Here is a 26,309-nt window from a genome sequence, read left to right on the forward strand (position 1 = left end):
TAAAATGCAGATATACTCATTTACTGTATAATTTGTGTAACATTGAATATATAGGATGTTACATAATAAGGTCATACCTTAGAAAGGTCTCAGGATATATCTGGTTAGTAAAAGTGGTAAGTCAATCTGCATGAGGATGTCTGGAAAATTGCATAAATATGACAATTAACATCATGAACTTTCATCACATAATCGGTTGCAATAATCAAAATGTTACTGTAGTATGGTAAATGTAAAAGTTATTGTATATGTAATATAAATGTACAGTAAGGTGGTAGCTTAGTGGTTAAGTGATTGGACTATAGATACTAAGGTCAAGCCACCATTCCTGGGCCCTGAGCAAGGCCCTTAACACCATAGCTGCTCAATTGTATAAATGAGATAAATGTAAGTCGCTCTGGATAATCATGCCAAATATCATGAATGTACACTAATTTAACATTAACACGCAGAGTTTCATAATTAGAATACAAAGGAACAATTGAGCACAGTCCTAATTAACACAGACATTTAGAGCAAGAATTGAAAAATATACAAAACATAGGAAACCCAAAACAATCAAACTTCAGGTTTAAACTTGGAACAAGTCTCACATCCAGAAGAGAAGACAAGAGCGTCTTTTTAAATGCCATGTTGCACAAACAAAACACAGGCTATTAATAAATGCATTGGCTTCAGATTTTAAGTTACTAGTCGACTGGTTAGATTGGAATTCTTGACACTGAATATCAAACTATCTGCAATGGCCTGCACAGCCACATTATTATTTTAAAAGAGATGAGTAGTTAGACACGCTGCACTAATGACAGTGAGCAAAGTTTTAAAACAGTTTTTAAAATGCCCTTAAAGGTCAAGGTATTTAGTCAACAAAACCAAACAGAATGGATAAATCAGTGATTATTTCTCTCACTAACAGTAGGCAGAGTGAATGATGCAGAGAATCAAAGAAATATCAAATTTTTGAATCTTAAAATTTAATGTTATAGTTTTACAGTTTTAAAGTTGGTTAAGACTCTGAGCTATTGATCAGAAGGTCAGGGGTTCAAGCCCTACCACTGCCCAACTGCCACTGTTGGGTCTTTGAGCAAGTCGATTACTATTTCAGGGGTGCTTTATCATATCAAACCACATGCATCCTAACAAACTGGGATATGCGAAGGAAGAATTTTGCTGTGCTGTAGTGTATATGTGACTAGTAAAAGCTTATTTCATTCTCTTTCTTATGTATAATTATTTTTTTTATATATTTCTTTTAAGGGTAGATTGGGATATAAAGGCAGAGGTAAGAGGGGCATTTTTTACATGAGATTTAAAATCTTTAATTGAGGTTTTCTATGTTTTCAGTGTTTGAAGCACGCTAAATTTAGAAAACCAGAGTTTTACTTGCGGGCAGCTAAACAACCAATTCAATTCATTTTTATTTGTATAGCGCTTTTAACAATGAACATTGTCTCAAAGCAGCTTAACACAGATAATGTGGTGATTAAAAGTAAATATGTTCTTTGTAAGTAAGTTTGTCCCTGATGAGCAACTGTGGCAAGGAAAAACTCCCTGAGATGGCATAAGGAAGAAACCTTGAGAGGAACCAGACTCGAGAGGGAACCCATCCTCATCTGGGTTGCACCCAAGCTGCACAGAGTGGCCTCCAGTCGAAGAGAACACTATCCAGAGGCAGGCCTGGACGAAGTGCGAAGATCCACGGAGGGGAGAGGGGCTGGAACAGTGGTCACTGGAGCCTCAGGAGCATGTTTAACTCGACCGAGAGAGAGAGAGAGAGAGAGAGAGAGAGAGAGAGACTCAGTTTGGACTCCGGCCAGACTCGCTATGGCAGCATAACTAAAAGGGAGAACCAGAAGGTAACACAGACATGAGGGATCTCTGGGATAAGAGACGACCCACCACACCACCGTCAACAAACCTAAGTGAACGTGTGAATGTGAGGGGACGACAGCATACAAATATCCCAGTTCACCAAACACTCTATATCCATGATCCCTCCAGATCTGAGCCTTTACCCAAGAAAAAAATCTACTGATTAAAGGCTTGACTAAATAAATACGTTTTCAACCTCGACTTGAACACTGAGACTGTGTCTGAGTCCCGAACACTGGTTGGAAGGCTGTTCCATAACTGTGGGGCTTTATAAGAGAAAGATCTGCCCCCTGCTGTAGTCTTCATTATTTGAGGAACCAACAGATAGCCAGCACCTTTTGATCTAAGTAGGCGTGGAGGATCATACTGGTACAGAAGTTCAGTCAGATACTGCGGTGCGAGACCGTTAAGTGCTTTATACGTCAGTAGTAATATTTTATAATCAATGCGAGATTTGATTGGGAGCCAGTGTAGACTGATTAAAACAGGGGTGATGTGGTCATATTTTCTAGATCTAGTGAGGACCCTTGCTGCTGCATTCTGAACTAACTGAAGCTTATTTATGCACTTACTCGCACACCCAGACAGTAAAGCATTACAGTAGTCTAATCTAGAAGTAACAAAAGCATGAACTAGTTTTTCTGCATCCTGTAACAACATATAAACAATATTTAACTGTCAATCAGGAGAGTGTAGCTTGTTGAACTATAAAATAGAACACATGTTTTCTCATGCCATCATACACATTTTTTTACCAGGTTTAATTTGGTAAGAGAGAGAGGGTGTGTTTGTGTGTGTGTGTGTGTGTGTGTGTGTGTGTGTGTGTGTGTGTGTGTGTGTGTGTGTGTGTGAGAGAGAGAGAGAGAGAGAGAGAGAGAGAGAGAGAGAGATAAAGAGTATGGGTTTAGAAGAAGGAGGGGTAGGCAGTGTTGTTGGGCATGCTCTCATGTATATTTTGTAGATAAGCCTTGAAGCAGCTCGCATATCACACCTATGGTGTCACAATGTACACACTCCCTAGCGTCTTGACTTTGTGTATTCCCTCTCAATTTTGTCCTACTTTCTCTCTTTCTCTCTATTTCTCAATGATGGATGATGGATGTAAGAATTGGAAACACATTTTGGGTTATTTGCTCTTATCATGGTATAGGCAGCAATCAGTGGATGCTCCATGACCCTTCAGTAAGCCAGACACATTGTTGAGGTAATGACAACAAATGTTCATCCTGCAATCTTACAAGCTTCAGTCATGGCTCCTACGAGGTGTGTGTGTGTGTGTGTGTGTGTGTGTGTGTGTGTGTGTGAAAGCACTTTAGAACATGGACATTGGAAATAATTATCATTGGGAATTATGAGCAAATAATAATAACATACATATATATATTTTCCATCTTCAGTCTGCAACATAGACTTTATGGCTAAAAGTATTTGAATACCTGACCACTTGATCACACACAGAGGTGGACTACTGTCCAGAATGTCTTTGTTGTAAAATTGTTATTTGTCTTTATTGGAACAAAAGGTCCCAAACCTAATCAAACATGACAATACTGTTGCACACAAAACAAACTCTATAAAGGCATGATCTGGTAAGGTTAGAAGAACTTACAGTATGTGACCTAAACACAAAGCTTTGACTTTTGCATCATTGACTTCAACTCCATTGTAACGAATTGAAATGCTGACTGTGCACCAGGGTGTCTATCCAAAAAGCAGTGCCCAACCTAGCTAATATTTTGGTTACTAAATTGGTAGAAATTCTCATAGCCGTGTTTAAAATCTAGAAAAAAAGCTAGTTTAGTCTGAAGATGAAGGCTGTTATAGAAGCAAATCAACGAGTATTTATATAGGCATGATGGCCGTGTCCAAATATCTTTGGCCCTTTAGTTTAATGTAGCATAAATACAATATAAACTGGATATTAGCTAAAAACATTACTCATATATTATTTAAATTTTCAATGTAATGTCTCTTTATACATGAAGTTGTGCACATGAAAAAGAAAAAAAAGCTTTCTGGCCTTTTCAGAATACTGCATCAAATAGTGGAGAAAAATCTAAAACATAAATGGTTCCTATGTCTCTTTTTTCTCTCCCTTTTTTTTGCTTCTCTTTCTGTATTTGGTGTAATAGAGTCTGACTGTTGTTTCAGTCATGGACAGGAAAGTCTGACTGTTCAATAATGCATCTTACTTTATAGCTCTGAAGTATACATTGATAAAAGAGCTGAGGGGGTGCCGCAGGTTGACGTAAGAATCATGTGAACCTCAAAATAGTTTCAGCTGGCAAGAGCACTTTGTTCAAGCTCTGCTGGATTTTTTTTCCACTTCTCCTTTGCCCTTTTCCCGTGCTTGAATGGATCAGGAGTGCTGTCAAACTCTTTTACCATATTGGACAGATTGTCCCTTGTGGTTCTCCCTCCATTCCTGCAAACTTTACAGACGAACAATTAGAGAATAATTTTGTCCTTAGCAAGGTCGGTGCTGTCAAAATGTTTTTATATCATTATAAGATTTTTATTCATAATGCAGTACTCAAAAGATTACATTATTATTATTATTATTATTAATTATTATTATTATTATTATTATTATTATTATTATTATTATTATTATTATTATTATTATTATTATGCATGTCAAACCAGGAAGGAGGAAAAGAGGAAGACCAAGGAGGAGGTTTATGGAGGTGGTGAAGGAAGACATGCAGGTAGATCCAGACGGATAATCCGCTGTGGCGACCCCTAATGGGAGCAGTTAAAGAAGATTATGCATGTCAAAAAAATGACAGCAACCAAAAATATCTTGAATATAGTTCATCATTATTTCCTACTGTAAGGTTATTATAATGTATTACAATTAATTAAAGTTTGTTTTCTTCCAAGTTATGTTTGTGCCAGGAGAAGTAATACTATATGAACCAAAGTAATTTAGTCACCATTTGCTGTTCTAATATACTTAACTCTTCCTTAAAGAAGTTCCACTAGACTTTGGAGTGTGGTTGTAGAGATTTGTGCTCATTCAGCATCAAGAGTGTTAGTAATGTCAGGTACTGATGTAGGGGAGGTGAGGAGGCCTGGTGTGCAGTAAATTAATTCAAAAAGTGTTCAAAAGGATTGAGGTCAGAGCTCCAAAGCAGGCCATTGTGAACTATATCTTAATGCAGATTGCTTTATGAAGTGGGGCATTGTCATGCTGGAAGGGGTTTGGGTCTCCTAGTTTGTGTTATGCTATTGCATCCACAGACATCCAATACAATTGTGTGTCTCTAACTTATGCAATAGTTTTGTGAAAGAACCCACATATGGTTGGAAAAGTCAGGTGTCCCAATACTTTTGTCTATATAATGTAATTATAAAATATATGTAATAATCTTATATTTGGTTTATTGTGCTATTTTGTGCTAACACTGTTCAAATTTTATTATATTAAACGTTATATCATGTCATGTATGCAGTGCACACACATTGGGTAACTGAAAGTGTCGAAAGTCTTGCCTGAAACCTCTTAAATGATAATGGTTCTTTGGTGTGTTTCATGCACCAAAGGAAACACAGCTGCTTTTTGAAAAACATTGTTGCATCTGAGAGCAAACAGAATGAGCTGCTAGACTTTATACTGTACATTTTGGAATTTCAAATGACCATTACTTTGTTACTATAAAAACTCACTAGATAGTCAAGTGTGACATTCTGTCGACTTGCTTGATGTGTTGATGTGCTTGTGTTTTTATTAATTAAACTAAATCAATTTTATAAATTATTAATTAATTTAGTATATAAATCTGTTTCTGTGATATGAGAGATAAGTTTTTAGAAGTTCTACTGCACACTGTTCTGTACATTTATCCTGTTTACCTGCGCCGAAAGAACCAAATAGTCAGTCAAGTCAAGTTTATTTCTATAGCGCTTTTTACAATGGACATTGTCTCAAAGCAGCCATGGTGACCGTGGCAAGGAAAAATTCCCTTAGATGTTATGAGGAAAAAAACCTTGAGAGGAACCATCCTCATTTCGGTGATATCAAGAATGTGATTATACGTTTTTAAAACAATACAAAACACCGGAGAGTGAGAACTAACAAGAATGTAAGTTTATGAGTAATGTCCTTTCTATAATATTATACAGTCATTTGAGATCATCATAAATCCAACATCAGCTTCTTAATCCTTTAAACACTCAAAGAGGTCCAATGTTCAAACTCTACATGAAGTGGAATCTAGCTGGCACTGATACGTCTCTAGATGGTTCGAGATGTTTGTGGAGTCAGCATCTACTTCTTTAAAGGTTCACAATCTCCATGAGGTGGGACACGACTGGAGCTGGCGCAACTTCAGGATGGGAATAACGTGGGAATAGGCATAACAGAAAGAACTTATTTGACTCATGCGGTAGTCAAGGGTGAATGTCTATCTCTGTAATTACTGGATTTTATTCTATTTACTCCATCCATGTATAGTATAATAAAAATTCATAATAGACAGACTAATAATAAGATAGCTCATTTTTGCATTTTTACATTGTAAAGTCTTCATTTCCGGCTAAATCTTCCGGGCGAATTGTATTTGTTGGCTCCAAGCTTGCCTTGTATTGTCTGCACTACAGAGCATGAAAAAACATTTCAGATAGAATGAGGGAGAGAGACAATGCGTTTGCGGAAACAGAGGGGGGATGGCGAATGGGAGAGTGAAGACATAGTCGGCCCATTTAAAAGATTGCAGCTTGTTCTCTCTCTCCGTTATTATCTTCTTCAGTTGTTTGGCTCCATGGAACACGAAAACATAAAGAAAATGATGACTACATTAGATCTAGTAAGTGGAGGGGTAGGAGGGTGTGTGTTTGTGTATATCTGTGTAACTCTGTGTGATTTTAAACAGATCACAGATAAGGAGTCAGAGGTCATTGTGTAATTACTGTATACTATCACACAGGTTTAGAGAAATACACAGGCTAGGAGACACCCTGGCCCTGTTTGTATTTTAGTCTTATGGTTGAACTATGGGCAAAGAGCCCACTAATTTTTAATTTTGTTACAGTGGTAGAAACTTACAACCCACTATAATCAAAAGTTATTTTGCCACTAATTAACGTTGACTGGAATCTAATGAAAATTTTAATAAAATGCACTCAGTGGGTGGAAAGTTAGTTTAATAAGTAAAATAAAACACCAACCCATTAGCATTCACATATGAACAATATTTCTAAAGTATTTTATGTAACATGGCAGTCTTACCATTACTATTATTTAACGTAAGATTACTTGCAATTTTCAGTGGTTTTGCTTCAGCTTTACAAAGAGAGCCATTGTTGATTCATTGACAGTTGCATCATACAACAGTCCTACACTGTTAAGTTTGTTGCTCTATTTAAAAAAAAAGATATACTTATACACCTACCAGGCATAAAATTATGACATTATAACATTATGAGTGTTGAAGGGACTAATACTGATTATTGCTTCATCGTGGTAGCTGTTAGTGGGTGGGATTTATTAGGCAGCAAGTAAACATTCTGTCCCAATGGTTGATGTGTTAGAAGCAGGAAAAATGGGCAAACATAAGGATTTTGAGTGAGTTTGACAAGGGGCAAATTTTGGTGGCTAGACGACTGGGTCCGAGAATCTCCAAAACTGCAGCTCTTGCGGGCTGTCCCACAGTCCCTACAGTGCTCAGTATATTTTAAAAGTGATCCAAAAAAGGAAAAGAACTGGTTACATGGGCAGCCAAGTCTCATTGATGCCTGTGGGGAGCGAAGGCTGGCCCGTGTGGTCTGATTCAACAGACAAGCTCCTGTAGCTGAAATTGCTGATAAAGTTAATGCTGTTAATGGAGGGGGGACCAACACAATATTGGACAGGTGGTCATAATGTTTTGCCTTATTGGTGTAATATTTACAGTGCCCTCCACAATTATTGGCACCCCTGTTTAAGATGTTGTCGTGGACTTCTAAAAATTCTCCTTTTTTAAAACAACATAGAACCCAAATGCAAAAAGAGAAAATCCAACCTTTCATTTAAGTACATAACTTTGGTGGTAAAAAAAATCATACATTTAGAAAAAAAAAAAAAACTTGAAATCATGTGTCCCACAATTATTGGCACCCCTAACAATTCCTCTGAAAAATGTAATTGTTTTTATTTTTTTTAATAAATTTTTCTGTAGTTGCTAAGGTTGGTCAGGGTATCTAGGGACTTTTAATTAGTAATTCATGATTTCCTGTTTCCCTGGGGTATAAATATGACGTGACACAGAGGCCTAATTCTCTTACCCATTTGTCAACATGGCAAAGACAAGAGAACACACCATTCAAGTAAGGCAGATGTGTGTCGACCTTCATAAGTCAGGCAATGGCTACAAGAAAATAGCCACTCGCCTTGTATCTACAGTCAGAGGAATCATTAAGAAGTTTAAAACAACTGGAACAGTGACAAACAAGGCTGGAAGAGGTTCCAAGTTTATCTTGCCACAACGCACAGTGAGGAGGATGGTAAGAGAAGTAAAAAAATTTCCCAAGCTCACCTTTACAGAATTGCATCAAAGAGTGGCATCTTGGGGTCACAGAGTCTCCAAAACAACCATCAGACGCTCTCTACATGCCAACAAGCTGTCTGGGAGGCATGCAAGGAAAAAGCCTTTTCTCACTAACACTCACAAACATAAACGTCTGGAGTTTGCTAAGCGGTACTGGGACTTCAACTGGGATCGTGTGCTTTGGTCAGATGAGACTAAGATTGAGCTTTTTGGCAACAAACACTCTAAGTGGGTCTGGCGTAAAACAAAAGATGAGTATGCCGAAAAGCACCTCATGCCCACCGTGAAGTATGGTGGAGGATCTGTGATGCTGTGGGCCTGTTTCTCTTCCAAAGGCCCTGGGAACCTTGTTAGGGTGCATGGCATTATGAACGCTTTGAAGTACCAGGATATTTAAAATAAAAACCTGATGGCCTCTGCCAGAAAGCTGAAGATGGGTCGTCATTGGGTCTTTCAGCAGGATAATGATCCAAAACGTGGCAAAATCTACACAAAAGTGGTTCAGCAGTCACAAACTCAAGGTCCTCCCATGGCCATCTCAGTCCCCAGACCTCAACCCAATCGAAAACCTGTGGGGAGAGCTAAAGAGAAGAGTGCATAAGAGAGGACCCAGGACACTGGATGATCTAGAAAGATTGTGCAAAGAAGAATGGTCAAAAAACCCTCTCTCTGTGTTCTCCAATCTTGTGAAATGTTATAGGAGGAGATTAAGTGCTGTCTTGTTGGCAAAAGGAGGTTGTACAAAGTATTAACATCAGGGGTGCCAATAATTGTGGCACACATGATTTCAAGTTTTTTGTTTTTTTTCTAAATGTGTGATTTTTTTACCACCAAAGTTATGTACTTAAAAAAAAGGAGAATTTTTTGAAGTCCACGACCACATCTTAAACAGGGGTGCCAATAATTGTGGAGGGCACAGTATCATATTTTATATATTAAATATTTGAGACCAAACATTTTTGTCTGCAAGCACATTTGAACATTTTTTATTTCAGGGATAATGTTGTATTGCTTTTTTAGAAACAGCCTGCGTTTGTCACATACTGCATACCTTATAGCACAGTCAAATCCGTTTCTTTAAATATCCCAGCTTGTTAGGAACCTTAGGGTCAGAGAGGCTTAAGGGCCTTGCATGAGGGCCCACTGTGTTGTTGATCCTGGTGTTCCTATGCATGAATTGCATAGGAATTGCATGGTGTTCCTATACATGAATCTAAATTCTTTTGACAGTTTTAGGCATAATAATGTCTAAAGCTTAAAATGTCTACTGTCTTAGACTTTTTTTTTTACAGAATAAATATAAGGGTTATATAGTGTGCATATTTTCTAAGGTAAAAAATGTATTTTGAAAAACTGAACTGAAATAGGATTCCTCTGGGTTCTCTAGTCTTCATTAAAAAAAAAAAAACTCAGAATTGCCCAAAGTTTGAGATGTGATCCCCTTTTAGGGACTGGTGCCATTTATGCCCTTTCAATGGTTTTACATATGAGGACATCATAAACATCAGCTGGTCCTTATCCACTCTAAAAATTAGGTACACAAAAAAAAAAAAACATATTCTACACAGAGAAATAAAGCCAAAATGTGAAACATCCTGTGTGAAAAATTAGATTAGATTAGATTAGATTAAACTTTATTGTCATTACACATGTACAAGTACAAGGCAACGAAATGCAGTTTGGGTCTAACCAGAGTGCAATATCAGTGCAGGATATACAGTGTTTACATGATTTACATAAGTTAAATAGAATGGTATTATAGGACTATAAACAGTAATTTACAGATGTATATGTACTATGAATGTAGTATATAGATGAATATATATGTATTATGAACATAATATACAAATGAATATATATGTACTGTGAATATAATTTACAAATGAATATGAATATATATGTACTATGAACAATAATATACAGTTAAAATTAAATTAAATTAACTGCTCTTATGGGATTTAAGAGGCTAAATAGTGCTGCTGATTAATTGCCCTTGATTATTTGATCATCAGCAACTGTGACCGCCTCTATAAAAGTCCAAATTTTAACAGTTTATTGGTCTGGAGCATGGAAAGACATTGGCAATGACCTCAGAGATGCAAATGGTAATGGCTGTCAATCTGTAAAGAATTATAAAGTTCAAACAATTTAAAGTTCATTATTTTACAGTGAGGAACAGTGAAATATACACAAGTGGAAATAAATCAAAACAGTTGGAATCAGTTTGGAGTTGACATTCCAGCAAATTCAACCTAAGGGCAGACTGTGCAATGCTCAAAGAAATTGCTAAAGGCCCAAGAGTAACATCAGACTCTACAGGCCTCAGTTAGCATTTTACATGAGAAAGTTCATGATAGTAAAAATTAAAGTGAACATAGTAGCATGGCTTAGGTTTACAAAGTTACTTCAGACAAACTACAAGACTTTTGGAACAGTGTTCTTTGGGCAGAGGAGACCAAAGTGGAGATGTTTGGCAAAAACAAAACACAGCATATCAACATAAAACACCTCACATCAATGATAAAACATGCTGGTGGAGTGTTGATGATTTGGACTTGTTTTGTAGCCACAGAACCTGGACAACCTGCAGTCATTGAGTTGACCATGAACTCCTAATATATATACTAAAGTCAAATATGAGGCCATCAATATAAAGTTCTGCTAAAATTGGGTAATGCAACAGGACAATGATGTACAAAATAAACTTGATGAACTTCATTCTCACTGAAATTCTCACTCTATTTGTTTAACCCACCTTTCTTAGGGATAAGTTTTATTTGTCACTCTTTTGCTCTGAATATATATGCATTTGGAATCAGTAAGAAAACAATCTCAGTCTTTGTCAGGGTGACTGGAGTTACATCCTCTTGTGAGAATAACAGTGTATGTCTCATTGGACAGTGCAGAATGGAAGTGAAGTGAAAACTAAGAAAGAAAAACTGCTTAAATAATGACTTTATTTGATTACATTTATAACATTATATCCGAATGGATTGAGTAGATCTGCTCTGTTGTATATGATAACATTATAAAAATGGCACAAACATCACAGATTGATTTCCACCTGGGCATTATGATATTAGCTGATCTGCACTGAAAGCTTCTAACGCTGATTTACTTTGTCTGATTTGACTTCATTGAATTGTTCCATTATGGGCATCTTGACTGTCCAGATTTCATTACAGGCTTAGGTTGATGGCTCTGACTTTTGCTAGACCCTTAAGGCAGAACTCTGTTATTTCCAGATGAGGACAACTGATTTGTTCCATCTCCCCAAGGCCACTGCCTGTGAATTTTCACATTCTCAACCTGCTATCTATTATCGTGTAATTAGTCTCTTGTGAGATTAGCCCCACATTTTTTATTATTGCCATTATGTTGTTGTAGTGGTATAAGAGGCTTTTTCTCTATTTCCTATTGTCAAATTCTATTTCTCTGTTGTTTCTTGTGTGTAGCTGTTCATGGTAGTTAATATCAGAATGTACAAAGTTGGAAAAAGTTAAAAACACCTAGTCTTTTGTTGTTTTTGAGACACATGCATTTTCCTTTTGGAAGAAAGAATTGTGGACAGATGAGTCCAAATTTGATATTTCTGTTGGAAAAAAAAATTCTGGAGTTTGGCTCATTGGATCTGATTTCACCACACAACAAGACAATGACCTGAAGCATTACTGAAGTATTACCTGAAGTATTACTCTTAAATGAAGAAAAAGTACTTCTTATCCGAGTACTCGATTAATTGATGGACTAATCGAATACTTGATTACTAAAATAATCAATAGCTGCAGCCCTAATTGATAATATATTTCATCAATGTGTTGCTTCACAATAGTCTAAGCTCTACTTAGAGCATTTTAATTTTATAAGATAACATGGCTTTTATCTTAGTTAGTCGGTGCATTGTAAAATATTATATGATTCAGCACATTGTATTGCTATTCATCTTAGCTTGAAATCAATGTGTGAGTAGGTAACAAATAAAATTACATTAAATTTAACTATAAATGTCCTTAACATAAGCAGTGCTCAGTGGTTACATAGCATGTGTCAAATTTTGGGATTATTTTCTCTCTATGTGTACAACATTGCATCTTGCATCTTGTTTGTGGTCTTGTAAGTTTCTTGCAAAAATTCAGTATTCAGCTTCAACTTTTTGGCTAGAGTTCAATTCTTTTTTTTTCACATTCCTGTTATTACAGACTTATAATAGTTTTTTTATTCACTATGCATGCTTTACTTGTGCTCATCTATGCTTGAGTAGGTCAGCTATAAACAGTGCTAGTCTGTCACCAGTAGATTTTCATCCACTGACCGGTTTGCAGCTCCGGCTGCAAGGACAAGCGTGAAATTAATTGTTCCACTTCATTTGTGCATCATGTTCCTCTTTTTACAGTCATCTGTTGCTGTGCACATTGAAGTGCAAGGAAAAAAGAAAATGTATACCAATGTTCAATCATATTCATCATCATGACATTTTGACTTTCCTACAAATACTATGCTTAATGGAATTCTGTATGACACATTTTACATTTTTTTTGTCATTTATGCTTAAGAAATGCATCAATTATTCATTATATAGTCATTATTTCATTATGGATCAACTCATAATACACATCCTATTTACACATAAACATCTAAAGGCTTTCCAACCTAAACAGATGATTCAATTACATCTTCAATAAATGTTTTATAGTGGTTCTAACAAACCAAAAAAACAAACCAAAAAAAACAGCTTTAATGGAATCAGTTTATAAAAAGGATAAACACCAGACTCTTACAGGAACCCATCATTCTCTGGGTGGCACCTGATAGTGGAATTATTAGTCATTACCATTCTACAGCTGGATATTGTAATGCCTGACAGTAGTAAGTGAATAAAGGATGTAACTAAGGATTTTCTATATGAGCAGATTGTCACTGTGGCAGTTGTTCTGTGCAAATCTAGTGTCCACTGAGGCACAAGGTGTGTCTAGGGCATAAACTTTTTCTGTGTGGGCACAGAATGAAGCAGAAAAATCTTAAAAATCAAAACAGAATCAGTATTTAAAAAAAAACATTTTGGCAAGCAGGAATGCACCTTGGTAGTTCCGATTGTCACCTAACAACCATTCACTATTTCAACTGACTGCACCTAAATCACATTGTAATATAATGAGCAATAGTATGTATGCTTTATCTTGTGTAAAAAGGTGCTTTATATTTGTCACATATGCATTACAGCTCAGTGAAATTCTATCTTCGCAATCCCAATGATGTTAGGAAGCTGGAGTCAGAATGCAGGGCCAGACATAATACAGCACCCGTGGAGCACAGATGGTTAGGGGCATTGCTTAGCAGCCCAACAGTGGCATCTTGGCTTAAACCCCCGGCCTTCCAATCAGTAACCCAAAGCCGTAACCACTAAGCTACCACCTCCCAAGCCCTCCCCAGCCCTTTCTCTGCTTCTCTGAAGATGCCACTGCTGCCTTCCTCACCTTGCTGATGTTTATGGCTTCCAGCTTGCTATTTGAATAACATTGCTTCCCCTCTTGCATGACAGAGGGTAGCACCCAATTTCTAGCTTTTGTAGCTTGTCATGAGCATCCTCTAGTTCATGTTTTTGTGTTTGATTTTTAACATAAATTTTTTTTTTCCACTCAAGGTTTGTATGCCATTGTTATAAATTTGCCTTTGTTACTCCTGACCTCTCTCTATCTATTTTCCCTGTGGAGGGTGCTTTTATAGCTCACAGTTTTGCCAGGGGTGTCATTCCATCCTAATATTCCTCTACAAATAGCCACCTGGCTCCAGTTAGTTTGATGCGTTACCTTTTTGCTTTACTAAGGTTGTTGCTTATTTGTTTTTTTCTGAGGATGGTATTGTGCCTACATCCTCACCTTGCTTTAAGATTTTTGTGGATCCCTCCTGTTGCGTACGAGAGGTCACAGATGCAGTCCATTACCCTTCCCTTTTTTTTTGCCTTTGAACTGTTCTTATGCTTTGCCTTGGGCGTCTCACTACACCATATAGGGAGTGTTGTGTCTCCTGCCTGGGAGACGCTAAGGGAACCTCTTCTGTTGCCTTGGTGGCCTCTGAAGAAGGAACTTTATTCTTGGTTGCCCACAACCTCCTTTTGACAACATAGCACGTTTTAAGGTTGTTGTTGGGTCCCATCAGAAACACGTGTCACCTGGCCTAGATCTCATATCATAATCATATTTAAAAAGTCCTGTCTTAGAAACTTTGTCTATTTTTTTATCATTTGTTGTTGTGAGTATCCTTGAAATAACTATAGACATGTTTAGACAGTGCGCCAATTTATGTATTTTTAAAATTTTGAACCCCAGCAGATTTTTTGCACAATGTTGATGTCATTATTAAACTCCATTGTTGAAAGATTGATACAACTAATCATGTGTTGAACAGTAAATACACTGGAAAAACCCTAATCCTATTGTATGGAAGCTAATATTTTTGCACAAAACAAAACGCTTTTTCTCCCCCGTCTGCATTTAAAGCTACATTAGCCAACTGTACATCAACTATTTGTTAAAGTTGTCTTCTTCTTTCGGCTGCTCCCATTAGGGGACACTATAATGGATCATTCGTGTACATGCTACTCTTTCTTCTACATCTGCCTCTTTCGAATTAACAATCCTCCTTCTTGGCCTTCCTCTTTCCTGGAGACTCCATCATCAGCATTCTTCTACCGATTTACCCTATGTCCCACCTTGCTTTGTCCCCAAAACGTCTTACAGTACATGCGCAGTGCCTCTAATAAACTGATTTCTAATCCTGTCCATCCTTGTCCCAATGAAAATATCAGTATCTTTAGCTCTGCTACCTCCAGCTCCACCTCCTGTGTTTTAGTCATTGCCACTGTCTCCAAACCATACAACATAGCAGTTCTCACCACAGTTTATAAACTTTCCCTTTCACTCTTGCAGATACCCTTCTATCACAAATCCCTCCTGCCACTCTTCTCCACCCACATCATCTGCAAACACCATAGTCTATGGAGACTCCTGTCTGACCTCGTCTGTCAACCTGTCCATCACCACTGCAAGCAGAAAAGGCTCAGAGCTGATCCTTGATGCAGTCCCACCTCCACCTTGAACCTTGTCACACTGTCCTCATTCATGTCCTGCAATACCCTCACATACTTCTCTGCCACACCTGACTTCCTCATACAATACCACAACTTCTCTCTTAGCACTCTGTCGTACGCTTTTCTTGATCCACAAACACACAATGCAACTCCTGCTGACGTTCTCTGTATCTCTCTATCAACATTCTCAAAGCAAATATTGCATCTGTCTTCTTCCTCTGCATGAAACCATACTGTTGCTCACAGGTGGTCACCTCTTCTTTCAGCCTGGATTCCACTACTCTTTCCCATAACTTTATGGTGTGACTGGTCAGCTATATTCCCCTGTAGTTACTGCAGGTCTGCACATCTCCCTAATTTTAAAAAACCGTTACCAGTACACTCCTTTCAACACACTCTTCTCACTAGTCAACACATTTCCATCTGCATCCTTTATTGCTCTAACTTGCAGCACATACTTCCCAGCTCGGTCCCTCAAATCCTTGTCCGATGCTGTCTAGCTACATTGTCCCTTGCCAACACCTTACAGTCTCCAATCTCCAGCATAGAACATAGTCCACCTGTGTGCACCTTTCTTCACTCTTATATGTCACCCTCTTAAAATCACCTTCTTAAAATCAAATCAAATCAAATCAAATCAAATAACATTTTATTTGTCACATACACATAAATACAGAGTATGAAATGCAGTGAAATGCTTTTTACGACTGTCTGGCATGAGGGGAATAAAAAGAGGAGAAAAATAAACCAAGAGAAAAAAAGAAGATAGATAAATAAACTAGAAAAAATATAAAATATATAAAGATATATGTGGAAAAAAGTGTATATACAAGGATGCGTATGAACAGTAAACAGTCAAACAGTAAAATTTAAGGTGAATTGACGTGATTGTCCTCAAAGTGGCCGTGTGCGTTATGGTGTGTTATAAAGTGCACTGTGCTGCGCAAGTCCAGAGTTAAAGTGACAGTCCAGAGATTAAAGTGTCATAGTGCAAAAAGAAATCTGCAGAAAAAGTTTGAAGATGGAGAGAGAGGACCAGTTTTAGATCCTGGGTGTTTCCTGGTTCAAACTCAGAATGGCCTGTGGAAAGAAGCTCCTCCTCATTCTCTCTGTGTTTGCTTTTAAGGAGCGAAAGCGTTTAAAGAAAAGAGTCTATTGTTTGGATGGCTGAGGTCCTTCACAATCTTCCTGGTTTTGGTCCGACACCACGTGCTGTAGATGTCCTGCAGGTTAGGGAGCTCGGTGTGGATGGTACGTTCAGCTGAAAGCACTAACCCCTGGAGGGCTCGCCTGTCCTGCATGGTGCTGTTCCTGAACCAGGAAGTAATGCTTCCCGTCAGAACGCTCTCAATGGTGCAGGTGTAGAAAGTCTTTAGCACCTGAGAGGGAAGTTTAAAGTCCCTTAATCATCTCAGATGGTACAGACGCTGCCGGGCCTTCTTCACCAGGGTGTTGATGTGACAGGACCAAGACAGTCCACTCTCTCCACTGGGGTCCCGTTGATGTTTAGCGATTGATATGACCACTCCTGCTTCATGCTGAAGTCCACTATCAACGTCTTAGTCTTGCTGACATTTAGGAGAAGGTTGTTCTCCTGGCACCATCTCTCCAGGTTTTTAACCTCCTGTAGGTAGGCCGTCTCGTCATTGTTGGAGATCAGGCCCACCACAACAGTGTCATCAGCAAACTTGATGATGGTGGTGGAGTTGGAAGTGGCCACACAGTCATATGTGTACAGTGAGTACAGAAGGGGCTCAAAACACAACCCTGGGGAGCTCCAGTGCTGATGGTGTCTACAAACAGCATCTTTGTATAATTCCTATTTCTGTAGTCCAGGTGGCTCATTGTTGTCTGTAGAAGATTTGCGATGGCGTCCTCAGTAGAACGGTTCTGGCGGTACGCAAACTGTAGAGGGTCCAGTGTGTCTGGTAGTGTTGTAGTAATGAAGTCTCTGACCAGTCTTTTAAAGCACTTCATCACTTCTGAGGTCAAGGCTACAGGGTGGTAGTCATTGAGGCAGGTGGGCTGGGGCTTCCTCGGGACAGAAACAATGGTGGACTGTTTGAAGCATGAGGGGACAACAGACTGTTCCAGTGAGATGTTGAATATCTCAGTGAACACCGGTGCTAGCTGGTCAGCGCAGACTTTCAGAACCCGACCTGTGATGCCATCTGGTCCTGATGCCTTCCTGGTGTTCAGGAAAATAGGTATTTACCACTGCCATTTCCATCCTTTTAGCAAAATCTACCACCATCTGCCCTTTCACTTTACTCTCCTATGCCTACCAATCACTTCATCATCACCTCTGTACCCTTCACCAACATGGCCATTGAAGTCTGCCCCAATCACCAATTTTCATTCCTAGGTGTACTCTCGACCACTTCATCTAACTCACTCCAGAATTTTTCCTATAAGAAGATATCTTCACCTCCACTACACTCTTACTGTACTCTTTCTTCAAGATTACACCTACACCATTTCTCTTTCCATCTACACCATGATAGGACAGTTTAAACCCACCACCAATGTTCCTGGCCTTACTCCCTCTCCACTTGTTCTCCTGAAAACAGCCCAATTTCCTCCGGTACCCTGTTGGCTAACAATACCTGTGGTGGTCGTTGGTAACCTGGGCTTTAACCGATCGAGTATAAAACTTTGATTTGTGATCTGCATATTTGATTTGACACGTTTTACGCTGGATTCCCTTCGTAACGCAACCCTTCCCATTTATCCAGGCTTGGGACTGGCAGTAAGAGTGCACTGGCTTGTGCAACCATAATGGCTGGGTTGTGTATTTGTTAAAGTGTGGGTAAGTATTCCTCTGACTGTTGCCTCACTTTCCATGTCTTGGAGGAAGCAAATATTAGCCTGATATGATAGGAAATATGCCGAGTGGTGTGTGTTAATTGGCAGTTGCCACTACAAAGTTAGTGGTTTTATGCATTTTTTTCTCTTCATTTGTGTGTGTGTGTGTGTGTGTGTGTGTGTGTGTGTGTGTGTATGTGGGCGTGTGTGGCAGCTGTTCAGAGACCAGGCTTAGGGAGCCTGGCCGGCAATGGCTCGTTAAATGAACTAAAAGTTGCAGCACTAAGGCTGTGTCTCACTGGGATAAAGATTCCCCTCAATCATTAATCATTGTCCAACCCAAGTGACTGCAGTGATTTTGCATTTATACTGTATATTTAGCCATTTTCATGGGCCAAAATGGCAAGCAACTAGTTGTCATCAAACATACTTTATTTAAAAAATTATATTACATATGAATATAGTAAATATATTTTTAAGGACATGTTGATTGTTTGGACACGTAACACTTTTGACATTTGAAAAACCAAAAAAAGCCAAAGGTTTTCCTTTTAGTTAATGAAGTCACTCTGTAACTAACTCTACTTATTATTAATAATGATGTGAATGAAAAATCATCACAAATATATAAAAAAATGCAATGTTTTAAACAAGGAAAGGAACATTTTACTAAAAAAGTGTAAAATAGCTACGCTTTATGACAATTCGATTGCATTTCTTTTTATTCTGTGTTTTGTTCAATGATAAAGCAAATGTATTTGTAAAGCTCAATCTCCCCCACCCTCTGCCAAACACCAACCTAGATTTTCAGATGGCTTTGGGAGTGAGTTCTAACAGGACAGAAAAGATTAGCCCCTGAGCCCCATGTCTCATGATGCGTGAATAGAGCACCAGTATATTGGGCACATTTTAGAAATCACTGCTGAATGGTTTTGCTTAAACACACACACACACACACACACACACACACACACACACACACACACACACACACACACAGCAAACATGCATTGCTCTGTATTCTTTCAGCTTGTGTTTGGCCAAAGCCTGCATCTGACCAAGAGTTAGTGGATTTGCAAAGCTTTGGCAATGATTTGGAGGTTAAGGGGAAGCACAAACACAGGGGGAATGGAAAAGGATTTGGTTCTGCCTCTAGATTAAAGCTCTTCATAAAATCCTCTTTCATCCCTGCTTTTACTTATTTTCCTCTCATCTCTCTCTCTCTCTCTCTCTCTCTCTCTCTCTCTCTCTCTCTCTCTCTCTCTCTCTCTCTCTCTCACACAATCTCTCCCTATGCAACATCTGGTGACAAGCCAAGATCAAAGTACCTGTCTTTTACATGCTCTGTTCAAGTGCATTTGCTGCGGTGTTCTCGTTCAAGTAGCGGTTTAATTAACGAGTTAATTGTTCCCCAGATGTATCGATGTTCAAGACTGGGTCGAGTGTCTTTTGTTCACGTGTCATTGCTTTTAACGACTTTCAACCTGAGAGTATATCCGAAGGGACTTTGGAGCTCTTTTGCACACTCTATTAAATTTAGTGTGGGCTTGTATGCGCACATTGTTGGATTTTCGGGAAACAATGGCTGCTGCTCCCCGGAGCTGTGCTTTCGTTGTTCATCTAGTCTTAGCCCTCATTTTCCTTTCTCTGAGGTAACTTTGCACTAAAAGAGAGCAGACACTCCTCAGTCGGTAATTGGCTACACAGTTCTATTAATCCCCCCCAGAGTGGCTAAGGGGCATTTGACTGTGTTTCTAATTCACTGCTCATTCATCAGGATGTCACCAAGATTGGACACAGGTTGTCAAGAGTAAAATTTTTTTTCTGTTCAAACTTTTGAGTCGTTTGGAAATGGCAGGGTGGAAAGGAGGATTAGAGAGAGAGAGAGACACACAGAGAGAAGGAAGTAAAGCAATTGTAACAGGAAAGGAGAGTAAAGAGGATTGAGTGAAATGTTAAGAGGGTCACTCTCCTTTTCACATATTTTACTTCCTTTTTTCATTGTCTACTCCAGTGATAGATGTTGTTTTCTAAGAAGCGAATGCAAATGTTTCATATCAGCACCTCTTTGTTCTTTGTTCAGAGTCTGCACATAGACTAGCTGTGTTCCTTTTTTTCATTCTCTAATTTTATCTCACTCTCACACTCTTTGCTCTCCCTACTTTGTCTGGAAGCTTAAAATGGGAACCTAAACACAACACACACATGCTTAAACACAACACGCACACACACACACACACACACACACACACACACAGAAATAATTCATTTTTGTGTGTGTGTGTGCGTGCGTGCGTGTATGTGCATGTTGTTGACGGTAGGCAGGGAGCTGCAGTATTGGAAAGAGTGTCCAAATAATCTCTTTTCAACAAAAAACAGAAGCAATACATAAGAATTCTCTCTTTTTCTCTCTCTAGAATAAAGGGAGAGGCAGGCACAATTTAGATGGTTTAGACATGTGCAGAGGAGGGACATGGGCTATATAGGAAGAAGAATGCTGAGGATAGAGCCGACAGGGAGGAGAAAAAGAGGAAGTCCAAGGAGGAGGTTTATGGATGTGGTGAAGGAAGACCTGCAGGTAGTTGGTTTGAAAGAGGCAAATTGAGAGGAGAGAGTAGTATGGAGACAGATGAGCCACTGTGGCGACCCCTAATGGGAGCAACTGTAAGAAGAAGAAGAATAAAGGGTTAGTGATGGTTGCGATTTGGCTAAATGGAAATGAAACTTAAATATATTGGCAGCTTGTATCACCAGAATTTTAGTTAATGTGCCCTTAATAGTGATCAATCAGAATCAGTTTACTTTATTGAGAAATTGTTGGGTTGCAGTTGCTTACAGTAAGATTAAAGTAAAGGATAAAATAAAATAAAATATAAGAAATGTAAAATAAAATATACATTTTCTTTTGGTTGCTATCGTTAGGGGTCGCCTCAGTGGATCATCCGTCTCCATTCTACTCTGTCCTCTGCGGCGGTCTCTTCAAAATCAACTACCTGCATGTCCTCCCTCACCACATTCAGTATTTTCATTTAGGAACTCATTTTCTAGAAAGGATCACACAGACCATTTGGCTGAGAGTACAGGTTTTCTTGCAGGTTTCAGTGAGATACGACACAGACAGGCCAAAAACATTACGATGCTCCCAAACGAATGTGGCACTGTGCAGAATACTACATACATTACATACAGTGGGGCAAGAAGTATTTAGTCAGCCACCAATTGTGCAAGTTCTCCCACTTAAAAAGATCAAAGGTAGACTTCAACTATGAGAGACAAAATTAGAAAAAGAAATCCAGAAAATCACATTGTCTGATTGTTAAAGAATGTATTTGCAAATTATGGTGGAAAATAAGTATTTAGTCAATAACAATAGTTCATCTCAATACTTTGTTATATACCCTTTGTTGGCAATGACAGAGATCAAATGTTTTCTGTAAGTCTCCACAAGGTTTTTACACACTGTTGCTGGTAGTTCGCCCCATTCCTCCATGCAGATCTCCTCTAGAGCAGTGAGGTTTTGGGGCTGTCGCTGGGCAACACAGATTTTCAACTCTCTGGTCAGGTCTAGTTGAGCAACAATGGGAAAGCAGCCCATCTAATTTCAACCTCACCTTCTGTGAAACGTATCTTTGTGAGTTTATCTTGGTGTGTTACATTCCTAGTATATATCCTTTACCCATTTCTTCCCTGTCCTCTTGTTCGATTGATTTTTTTGCTTTATGTCCCATTCCTTATGTTTCAAAAATTAAGCAGTGTGTAACCTAAATATGCGATTACATAAATATGTGTTTTGCAATTACCGATATTGTAATGATATCGTTCATTATTGGAAATAAACTGTCATGGCGGTGTGTCAATCTTTTGCCTTTTTTCTGTACTTCTTTCAGAAATACAAAGAGTTTGAGCGTTCAGTATGGGTGGAGGAAATCGATGGCCTCAAACTTGTGAAGAAACTGGCAGAAAACATGGAAGAGATGTTTCGTAAGAAAGCAGATGCCATGAAGGTGAGTGTGGCACATGTGTCAGGCTTATTTGGAGGACATTTAATATTTGTTGATCAATATATTTTCTTTGTGTATTTTGTCTTAAAATTGTAGGTATATTAATAGCTCACTAACAGACAAAAGTTTATGGACAGATGACCATAAGATTGTATGTGGTATCCTATTCCACATTTAGTCCCCATTTGCTGTTATAATAACCTGCACTCTTCTGGGAAGATGATTTTGTTGTGTGCTTGTTGTAAATTTAGTAGTCAGCTACTGATGTAGGGTAAAGGGGCCTGGGGTGCAGTCAGTGTGCTTATTCATTCCAAAAGTGCCTAATAGGGGTTAAGGTTGGAAGGTCTATAGCAGGCCACTCAACACCTTTTACTCCACTCATGTAAACTAGGGATGGTAAGATTCACATTAATTTGCATCTGTGCACCGGCATAAGATGTGTGCATTGGATACAAGTTTACATTTGCATATTTGCATCAGTATAAACGTTTTATTTATATATAATTATTAGTAAATGTGCTATTATTTAATTATTTAGAAGGTGACCAAACATCTGTTTAATATTTAATATGTAGATTTATTTCTTCTAGCTTAACTTTTTCTTAAGCACGTTCTCAGCAACACTGCTGCTATGTGAGTATGATGCATCACAACACTACAGAGACTAAGGCATGTCCTGAGAGTCACATAGAATATAAATTTACACAGCAGAGGGAGAGCTGCATCTTCCTGAAGACTAAACAGGAAAAGATTGTCTGGTTTTATTTAATCTTTTTTTTTTTTTTGCACTACAAAGGCCTGTTTGTGAAAGGGCCTTGGTTTAGAAGTCAGAAGGCACTTTATAAAATGTATGATTTGCTGTCTGTCTGAACCAAAGAAATAAAATCGACCTTTCTGTACCATAAACTGAATTGCATAGCATAATATATATATATTATTTTATTGCATCGTATTGCATTCAATTGCATTAAATGTGCATGTAAAATCGGATTGCACTGCATTGTAATAGGGGTGAATCGTATTGCTTAGGTAGCTGCTTCATATGTGTCTTTAATGGATTCGTATTGTTGGCTATGATTTGAGGTGGGGTAACAGTTTGGGGAAAAAGCACATACTGTATGGCTGGAAAAAGACAGATGTCTATATACTCTACTTGTCAATTACTGTTGTTTAGTTAAATAGATTGAATTAAATTTCTAATTATTTTCAAATTAATATAAAAGTAGCTAAAAAGAAATGTATCTGATTGGTTTTATTGGTTTCAGATTTCAATCATGAGTTTTTTCTTTGTATTTCTCATCAAGTGCAGTGCCTAGCCTCTCTTTAGAGCTGCAGCGTCAGTGTGTGTAAAGGTAGCATTTGATGTTGCTCAGTGTTTAATCCATGAGCTGGATGTAAGTGTTTAAATGCCCTTAGGTAATGAAACCCAGCAGTTGGTAAATACTCCTGGCAGAGTAATCGGATTTTTATTTTTATTTTTTATTTATTTATGTGTGTGTGTGTGTGTGTGTGTGTGTGTAATAGAATGACTGTATGGGAGAATGAGAGAATGTTGGAATACTGTATGTAATAATTAAGGGGGTCCATTCAATGGTGTAGTATTGTGGCAGTGTGTACTTGGGTGGGCTGTATATGCAATCATGCATATTTATTAGTCCTGACTTATATTTATAAGTCCTGTGTCAGTGTGTCAATTAGTGTGTGAAACTCAAGCATTTGTATGTTTTTAAAGAACACCACATACTTTGAAATTCTTTATTAACTTACACGTTTGCCCTATATTTATGTATGCATTTATGGACAAAGTTGACACTAGAGACTATTCTCAAAAAATGCTGAATAAATGTCATCCCTCAAACATGTCATGCTGCACAGCACGTTCATCATTATGATGCCACGGCTATAGAACACATTAATATTATAAAGAAACACAGTATAACAGAGCACTGCATCACAGATAGGTTTCTCATACAGCAGGAACTGCCGTTTCACTATAAATACTGTGGGCTCCCTGTATCTTAAAATCCATGTTGTTCAAAGGCTGTTGTTTTTACCAAATAGATTTTAATTTGGTCACATGAGGCAATCCAACAGGCATAGAAACACATCTGAATTTTCAAGTCCATTGATTGGATGGTCAGAAAGGGCACTAGTCAGAGTTCGCAACAGTTCAAAACAGTTCTTATACAATTTCCACAACCTATAACTTTTTTATTAAAACACACAGTTTGCTTCAATTTCAAATTCCGAGGAAAACCACAATGCACTGAAAATATGCAAAAAAAAGCACAGAAAACACAGGGTAATTTTATAAGGTTGATATTAATGCTTCTGCTTGAGATGATGTATGCAGGTGGGGCAGCTGTGGCTGCAGTGAAAAGAGACTTCTTGTTGTTTTAAATTGGTTTCTTGCTTTATTAATGGCATTCATTCCTTTTGAACCCAAAAACACGTGATGTGACAGCTGAAATCTGATTGAGTAGAAGCTCTAACCTACAATTACACTTAGTCAAGCTACTACTTGAAGCAGTGCATTTGAGAGAAACAATTGAAATTATGATTTGAAATAATGAAATTATAATTCAATACATATTCATGGACATAAATATAGTCAAACATCAGTCAGTGATTCTGATATCCAACAAAGAAGGCCTTGCTGGCCTGCCACTGATGTAAACCGGCAGTTTGACTTGTAGAAAAATACTATTCTATGGCAGATCTTCCACATAATCCAAAACTTGTATTAAACTGATTTGGAACATGTATTGTGGTTTAACGGAGACACAAGAAAATGAGTTTTTGATAACAAGTTTTAATTAATTAAATATTAATGGAAGGAGCTGCAGCTGTGATGTCTAATGTAACTTGTTCAGTAAGCAAACTGTCTACAACTACATGGATTCTTGTTACCTTAGTTGATATTCCTTTATAATAATCGAAATAATCGCAGCTCTTGCGGTGTGAAAATTCTGATTTTGGTTTAAATGCAATTAATCATTCAGCCCTATTTCTAGCTTACCTGTATTAAACCCCTTTGGGATGGATTAGAACACTGACTGCACCCCAGGCCTCTTCACCATACATTACTGCCTGACTTTTGGCTGAATGAGCACAAATCTCCACAAGCACTCTTCAAAAACTTGTGGAACATCTTCCATGAATAGTAAAGGTATTTGTAACAGCAAATGGGGACTGAATGTGGAATATAATGTTTAAAAAACACCTATAAATCAGGTGTCCACAAACTTTTGTCCATATAATGTGTCTAATGTCGAAGGAGAAAAATAAATAATATGTAAAGGTTATGATGATGATGATGATGATGATGATAATAATTATTATTATTATCATCATTATTATTATATATTTAGTAATAGCAAGTAATTTGTCAGTACTGCCTAATAAACACTAGTAGTCATTTTATTTTATTTGTTCATTCATTACATTTCCTTCCACTTTTGCTTCTGGTAGTTTTTAAGGATGAATAAGTCAGGGCATATACTTCTCTATCTCTGGCTATAGATTTCCGCTCCTGAGCAGTCACCAAAGTTTTCTAATCCAGCGGTAAAATAAGGCTAAGGACAGAGTCAAACTGGGCAGTGGCTTTTTAATTTGAAAATTTGCTAGAGGCCCCTGAGCCTGTTTTATACTGCTTATGCCTACAAATTTTATATTTACATGTAGAATTGCCTTTAGTCATGGCTATATACACAATGCACAAAGTTGGCTAAGAGTGACTAAGAGTGGCTGGGGTTGGTTCCCTAATTGGGCCGCAACCACAAGACCACCAGGGACCCCAGCTCTGACTATAATAGTGACTCTAATTACAATTACAGATTGATAATAATAAACAGGTTAATACATGTTATTTAACTAATGTAAGTGTATAATTATTGATATGGTAAAGGCTTTGTATTGAGAATATTTACAATGATCTTGTCAAGTTTTGCACCATGGGAAAGGAATAAGGATGTTGTTTTTTTTCCATTTTTTTTCCAGAAACATGATTATTATTCA

At 38.0% G+C, this 26,309-nt stretch overlaps 1 protein-coding gene across 3 annotated transcripts in view; it reads left to right on the top strand.

Annotated features, from left to right (window-relative positions):
- cacna2d3a (calcium channel, voltage-dependent, alpha 2/delta subunit 3a) overlaps positions 1-26,309 on the top strand; it is a 238,455-nt gene that overhangs the window by 24,112 nt on the left and 188,034 nt on the right. For all 3 annotated transcript variants that reach the window (XM_046871522.1, XM_046871523.1, XM_046871525.1), the window contains exon 3: positions 22,179-22,295. In XM_046871522.1, the coding sequence (XP_046727478.1) occupies positions 22,179-22,295 (117 nt within the window). The remainder of the gene's footprint in view (positions 1-22,178; positions 22,296-26,309) is intronic.

Source organism: Silurus meridionalis, chromosome 17 (assembly GCF_014805685.1).
Source record: "Silurus meridionalis isolate SWU-2019-XX chromosome 17, ASM1480568v1, whole genome shotgun sequence".
NCBI lineage: Eukaryota > Metazoa > Chordata > Actinopteri > Siluriformes > Siluridae > Silurus > Silurus meridionalis.